The 7,311-nt window shown below is 44.8% G+C and overlaps 1 protein-coding gene across 1 annotated transcript; it reads left to right on the top strand.

Moving 5' to 3' along the window:
• The first annotated feature begins 1,393 nt into the window (after positions 1 to 1,393).
• Positions 1,394 to 6,823, top strand: LOC138957185 (uncharacterized). The gene is made up of 2 exons (XM_070328344.1): positions 1,394 to 5,940; positions 6,382 to 6,823. The coding sequence occupies exon 1, from the start codon at positions 3,087 to 3,089 to the stop codon at positions 5,406 to 5,408; it is 2,322 nt and encodes a 773-aa protein (XP_070184445.1). The 5' UTR covers positions 1,394 to 3,086; the 3' UTR covers positions 5,409 to 5,940; positions 6,382 to 6,823.
• The last annotated feature ends 488 nt before the right edge of the window (positions 6,824 to 7,311 follow it).

Consider the following 7,311-nt stretch of genomic DNA (forward strand, 5'->3'; position numbering starts at 1 on the left):
GGTTTAAATTGAAGACCTCTGCGACTACACGATGGAAAAACAACCCGTAGCGTCAACAGTCCTGTGAACACATTTTTCTCGGTAACTGAGACAGCTACCGTAAGGTTGGTAAGATCTTGTTTCATTCATAATCATTCACGCCTTTGTGTCAGTGGCTGTAGCACATTTTCTTTGCCGAGTTGCCATGGTGTGTTCGTCAAGGTTTTGGATTTACAGCTCCCTAAAAGAGTGGAGGAGGCGTTAGCTCGAATGTCTCTGGCTCTTTGCAAAGAGCACTCGCCTCTGCTTGTCGTTGATGCGAAAAAGATATGAAAGGTTCCTCTTCATTTTGCTTCGCCTCTTCGCGAAAATCTCATTTTTCTTCGGAAGCTGAACACTCTGTCGCGAACACGGCCGTCTCCGTAATTTAACGAGAGAGAGGTCACTTAATGTATTTAGGAACAACGCTTGCTTGGGCTGGTTTTGTAGTTCTTGTTCACATTTTACTTTGGCGCTTGAGTACTGAACCTACAGGAATAAATGCTGTATGCATGTGTGTCTGTGTATGTGCGTGTGTGTCTGTAGAAGGAGAGAGGGGGGGGGGGGTGAAGAGAGAGAAGAATCGAGACAGGGACAGAAGCAAAAAGAGCGAAACGTAAATATCCCCGGGTATTAGAGAAAGCAAATTATTGCTTTTTTTGCAGCTAGTCCCTACGGAACGATTTTCTATTTGCCGTGGCGTTCTGTGTGTGTGTGTGTGTGTGTGTGTGTGTGTGTGTTTGTGTGTGTGTGTGTGTGAGTGTGTGTGTGTGTGCGTGCGTGATGGCAAGCTTGCTGGCGTGCGTTTGTCTGTGTGTCTGTCTGTGTGTCTGTCCAGTCTGTCTGTCTGTCTGTCTGTCTGTCTGACTGTCTGTCTGTCTGTCTGTCTGTCTGACTGTCTGTCTGTCTGTCTGTCTGTCTGTCTGTCTGTCTGTCTGACTGTCTGTCTGTCTGTCTGTCTGTTTATATTTCTCTATGCCTGTTTGTCTGACCGCTTGCCTGTCTGCCTGTCTGTCTGTGCGCTTGCAGGTCTGTACACGCAGGCATACGGACAAGTAGACATACGAACAGACAGATACAGGAACACAGTTCCAGCAACGTGCAATCGCCAGCAGATGAATACCACACATCTAATACGTATAGGCCATTTCGCTTTGATCATATGATTCCTTTGAGGGAATTCCAAAATGTCCGTCAATAGTGAATGCAAGAAGCTGCACCTCTGTGCACCTTAGCTGCATGGATGCTAATGAAACACACTTAATTACGCCTGCATGCATAGAATAATGCTCTTGACAAGCGAAGGGGGTATTCCCGTTCGTTAAAGGCTGCCATACTCGTAGCGTTCATTAATTAATTCATATTGTTTATGTCACAAGCGGCTTTAATATTAGCATACTTTTATGCTGTGGGGTTAAATGTATTGTATTGGAGCGCCTGTGTTCCTCTATTTCGCCTGTCATAGGTAGACGCTGGTTAACTGCAGGTGTCTCGTGGAGCTCGTGCTCAGGTATTTCACGTGTTTTTTTACTTGTATTTTGTAAGGTGAACTCAGAGCTAAATTCGAGCTCGTAGATACTCCTTTTTATTCATTCGTTCTTTGCCTTTAGCCGAGGGAAGATAGCTTGCGTTCCAAGCGAATCCGTTCTTCGTTGAACGTAGGGTCTGTTTGCGTAGAGCAGATGCCGGAAACCTGTTATCAACGGCAGGGGATATGTATGGCTACTTCAATACAACCAGGATGTGGTATGTAATCATTAAATATTATGTTGTGTGTGTTACAGTTAAATTATTCTCAGGTTTAGATTTGCTTATTGACTTCTGAAAACCGGTCAATCCAAGATGGCGGAATGTATAGTATGCACGTGCGTGTGTAACTTTGTACTTGAACGGTATGAATTTGTGAGTTTGTTTTGGGGAATGGTTTGGTATGTTATTGAATGAATATGTTTAGGTTGAAAGGAGAGTGATTGACAGTTTTGTTTATAGAATGAATTTGGTATTATTCGTTGGACTTCATACTTAGCAGAATTAAATGTATAAGTCCGTTGGTATGTGTGTTCGAGATGCATGAGAGTGAGAGTAGAGAATTATGTCCATTTAATCCTGCACTTGGTTGTTAAGTTATAAGGACGGGTGGGCGATGTTACTGTTACCGTGAACTAAGTCTTGCGTTCACCATTCCAGGTTGTTGTATTTCACCATGCGGAGGCTACTCTGAACTGGCCTACTACTGAGGAGACTGATGATGTTTGCCGCTCCACTTTCGACGACGGCACTGCTCGCCTGGCAAGGATTCGACGTCACCGATGACTCCTGTCGCTTCGCACCACGGCCTCGTTGACTCCGGTTCATGAACGATTTCGGATACGCAAGCACGGTAACATTAGCCTTAGCCCGTCCTAACAGCTAAACGTGCAGGAGCTATAACGTCATAATGAACTGAGCGAAAGTGAGAGGTATGAAAGTTTCTAAATAATTATTCTTTGTTGTTATAGGCTTTAACGCTGGTTGATCTTTGTTGTTGTTGTGGATATTGCCGAAAGAAAGATTTGTATAGTTAGATAGTGTTGTGCGTGTATTTATGTTATGTATAATTGATTGTTTGTAAGAAACGTCCTTAATCTACTGTTCGTGTCAACTTGTGTTTTGTGGTCGGAAGAGCAAGATTGTTTTGAGTCGTGGATGACAGACTGCGTGCGTGTTTTGTGCATGTGTGCGTGACAAATGGGGGCTCGTCCGGGATCTTTATTATTACATCGTCACCTATGATTTTGCTCTGTTCGTCTGTTTGTTTGTACCGTCTTGTCAGGTTTGATTTTTGAATAGTGATGATTGAATAACATGCTTGTACGTGCTAAGGCTTAACCTGATTTTCACAGCGGCCACCTGTGAATACTAGCCGGTGCTGGGTACATGTCTCGACGTTGTTTATAGCATTTTTCCCTGTTGTAATTTGTCTGGAAATGTTGTAGATTGAGATGTTTTGCTTCAGAATTTTGTTGTGAAGTAGTTAGGTTGCTTTTCCATAGTTGGCGACTTAACCATTTTACATTTGGTGAGAAATCATGTCGGGATCCAAATCTCGCAATGCCGCTCTGGCAAGTTTTTCTACCCCTGATCATGGTAATTCTCCACCCCGTATGACACTTACCACGCCAAAGAATATGGATGGAGCTGCTGTTGACCCTATTGAAAAATCTAGTTCCCTCACGTCAGCTCAAGAAATTATAGCCGCTAGGGGACGTGCTTTGGGCGTTCGATCAGGGGCTGCTTTAGCAAAATACGTTCAAGAAGAGGAAGCAGCTCAACGGAGACTACTTCAAGAAGAGGAAGCAGCTCAACGAAGACTACTTCAAGAAGAAGAGGAAGCTCAACTGAGAAAAGAAGAAGCTCAACGAAGACTACTTCAAGAAGAAGAGGAAGCTCAACTGAGAAAAGAAGAAGCTCAACGAAGACTTCAGAGGGAGGAACAGGATGCTCAACGAAGACTTCAGAGGGAGGAAGAAGAAATCAGAAGAAAAGTACTTCGAGAAGAGGAAGAAAACGACCGCCGCCGACGTCTAGCTGAACTGGAAGAAGAAAGAGTTCGTGCAGAGATAGAAAAGACTAGGAGAGAAGAGACTACTTCAAGTTCTCGTAGTAGGGCTATTGAACCAGTTCGTCTGAAAATAGATCCATTTGATGAAGCCAAAGAGGATCTCGACACCTTCCTAGGACGATTCGAGAGAGCAGCAACTCTCAGTGGCTGGGACAGGGAGAGTGACTGGGGAGCTCGGCTGGGAGCCCTCCTGAAAGGTTTTGCTGCCGATGTTTACTTGGAACTGCCAGCTGAGGATGCGGGAAACTTTGATGTCATTGTGGACGCCCTTAGAGGATCTTTTCGCTGGACGGCTGACTCGTATCGTTCTAAGTTTCGATTCGCGGCCAAAAGGGGAGAGGAGACTTTTATACAGTTTGCTACCCGCCTTCGAATTTGGTTTGAACGGTGGAGGAAAGCCGCGAAGAAAGAGGAGACCTATGCTGGAATCCGAGACCTCATACTGATGGAACACCTGATGGACCATGTGTCTGGGGACCTCGCGGATTTCATCCGGCAGCGCGAACCGGCGAACGTCACCGAGGCCGCCGAACTAGCTGAGAGGTTTGCTGCATCAAAAAGAGCCAGGAAAAACCCGGTTACTGCGACTGGTCGAGTCGAGAAGAACACGAAGGACATTGAAAATCCTGAGGAAGACTCTGCCCCAGTTAGTCCCGTCCACCCCAACGGCCCTTTTCCCAAGAGAAATTGCTACGGTTGCGGTAAAACTGGGCACATCCGTAGGAATTGCCCGCATTCAGCATCGTCCTTCAACGTGCGGACCGTCACCAACGTGAGAACAGTTGTAACGACGCCAGGAACCACTGCTGCCACATCAGAGTTACCTACCCTTTGTGACCCATGTAGCCAACTTTCGTATACTCCTTTATGCACGGTCAGTATCAATGGATCACAAGTATCTGCTCTTCGTGACACAGGCGCCGACGGACTGGTTATTGACTCCTCGCTGGTAAAAGACTGTAACCTCAAGCAGGGAAGTCAAACTATTCGTTTCGCAGCAGGGAACGTTCAGAAGACATGTCCCACTACGATCGTACATTTAGAGTCCCCATTCTTCTCAGGGAACGTTGTCGCTATTGTGGCTGACCAGCTAACATACCCCGTACTCATCGGAAACCGGATCATTCAGCCTGGAGGAGAAACTCTTGAAGTTCCTGTGTACCGGGCGAAAGCTCAACCTGTCAAGATAGCCGCCATTACTCAAGTTAAAAATACGCTAGAAAAAGAACCTCCTAAAACCCTACGGATGAAGGACTCTGGTCTAGGTGTTACCAGAGAGAAGTTGATCCAGCTACAGACGCTTGACCCAACTCTGTCTAGGGTGCGGGAGCTGGCAAAAGGGAGGAACCCTACACCATCCGGGAAGAAAGGAAAGGTGAAATTTCTTTGGAAACAGGGCGTCCTACATCGCTTTTTCATAACCACGGAGAAGACCTTCAGTCAGGTGGTGGTGCCTGAGACTCTTCGTTCGGGTATTTTGAGACGTTACCACAATGTTACTAAGACTGGTCATCTTGAGACAAAGAAAACTAAGAATAGACTCTGGCATTCGTTCTACTGGCCAGGGATGGAGGGCGACATCAGGCGTTATGTTCATTCCTGTGATGTTGGCCGTCGAGCTTTACCCAAAGGAGGATTACCCAAAGCTCACCTTGGAAAGTTGCCCCTCATAGATGAACCTTTCCGGAGAATCGCTGTCGACCGTGTTGGCACATTGACAGTCTCAGAGAGAGAGAATCGCTACAGACTGATCACCAGTCCCTTCAACCTCTACAGAAGACCAAGATGACGAACGGAAGCTTGATGCGCTGGGTCCTGTTGCTTCAGACATTCACGTTCCGCATCAGAGCAATCCGAGGATGCGACAACGTCGGAGCAGACTATTACAGCCGCATTGTGTGGGATTTTTTTGTGACGAACCGTAGTTCGGTTTGAGTAGGGGGGTTTGTCACAAGCGGCTTTAATATTAGCATACTTTTATGCTGTGGGGTTAAATGTATTGTATTGGAGCGCCTGTGTTCCTCTATTTCGCCTGTCATAGGTAGACGCTGGTTAACTGCAGGTGTCTCGTGGAGCTCGTGCTCAGGTATTTCACGTGTTTTTTACTTGTATTTTGTAAGGTGAACTCAGAGCTAAATTCGAGCTCGTAGATACTCCTTTTTATTCATTCGTTCTTTGCCTTTAGCCGAGGGAAGATAGCTTGCGTTCCAAGCGAATCCGTTCTTCGTTGAACGTAGGGTCTGTTTGCGTAGAGCAGATGCCGGAAACCTGTTATCAACGGCAGGGGATATGTATGGCTACTTCAATACAACCAGGATGTGGTATGTAATCATTAAATATTATGTTGTGTGTGTTACAGTTAAATTATTCTCAGGTTTAGATTTGCTTATTGACTTCTGAAAACCGGTCAATCCAAGATGGCGGAATGTATAGTATGCACGTGCGTGTGTAACTTTGTACTTGAACGGTATGAATTTGTGAGTTTGTTTTGGGGAATGGTTTGGTATGTTATTGAATGAATATGTTTAGGTTGAAAGGAGAGTGATTGACAGTTTTGTTTATAGAATGAATTTGGTATTATTCGTTGGACTTCATACTTAGCAGAATTAAATGTATAAGTCCGTTGGTATGTGTGTTCGAGATGCATGAGAGTGAGAGTAGAGAATTATGTCCATTTAATCCTGCACTTGGTTGTTAAGTTATAAGGACGGGTGGGCGATGTTACTGTTACCGTGAACTAAGTCTTGCGTTCACCATTCCAGGTTGTTGTATTTCACCATGCGGAGGCTACTCTGAACTGGCCTACTACTGAGGAGACTGATGATGTCTGCCGCTCCACTTTCGACGACGGCACTGCTCGCCTGGCAAGGATTCGACGTCACCGATGACTCCTGTCGCTTCGCACCACGGCCTCGTTGACTCCGGTTCATGAACGATTTCGGATACGCAAGCACGGTAACATTAGCCTTAGCCCGTCCTAACAGCTAAACGTGCAGGAGCTATAACGTCATAATGAACTGAGCGAAAGTGAGAGGTATGAAAGTTTCTAAATAATTATTCTTTGTTGTTATAGGCTTTAACGCTGGTTGATCTTTGTTGTTGTTGTGGATATTGCCGAAAGAAAGATTTGTATAGTTAGATAGTGTTGTGCGTGTATTTATGTTATGTATAATTGATTGTTTGTAAGAAACGTCCTTAATCTACTGTTCGTGTCAACTTGTGTTTTGTGGTCGGAAGAGCAAGATTGTTTTGAGTCGTGGATGACAGACTGCGTGCGTGTTTTGTGCACGTGTGCGTGACAGTTTACATGTGCCAATAATGTTATAAAACTGTACCTAAGGGGATATAATAACGATTGGCTGTAGCTTTCGAACATAGAAAAAATTATTTCAGTATTGCAAAGTGGTGTTGATAGTGTCAAGTCAAGTCAAGTCAAGTCAAGTCAAATCAAGTATTTTATTGTTTTGGGCCCAGAGGGCTTTGAAACAAAGATATAACTTTAACAAAAAAAGGTAACAAATCAGACAGTTAATATATGTATACAAATTGAGCGGACAAATACAACAATACTATACAACCAAAATAAATTGGCAATATATATAGAACATTGATATTTTATGATGCAACGCGCCGTATTGCCGCGTTTCGGTATATAGACGCGTGAGGCAGGAATAGCCTCCCTTGAGCTATCG

This window comes from Littorina saxatilis, unplaced genomic scaffold, assembly GCF_037325665.1.
Source record: "Littorina saxatilis isolate snail1 unplaced genomic scaffold, US_GU_Lsax_2.0 scaffold_1536, whole genome shotgun sequence".
Classification (NCBI taxonomy): domain Eukaryota; kingdom Metazoa; phylum Mollusca; class Gastropoda; order Littorinimorpha; family Littorinidae; genus Littorina; species Littorina saxatilis.

Bases quoted from the DNA above. Each gene is read 5' to 3' on its own strand.
- LOC138957185 (XM_070328344.1), top strand. From the start codon at position 3,087: ATGTCGGGATCCAAATCTCGCAATGCCGCTCTGGCAAGTTTTTCTACC.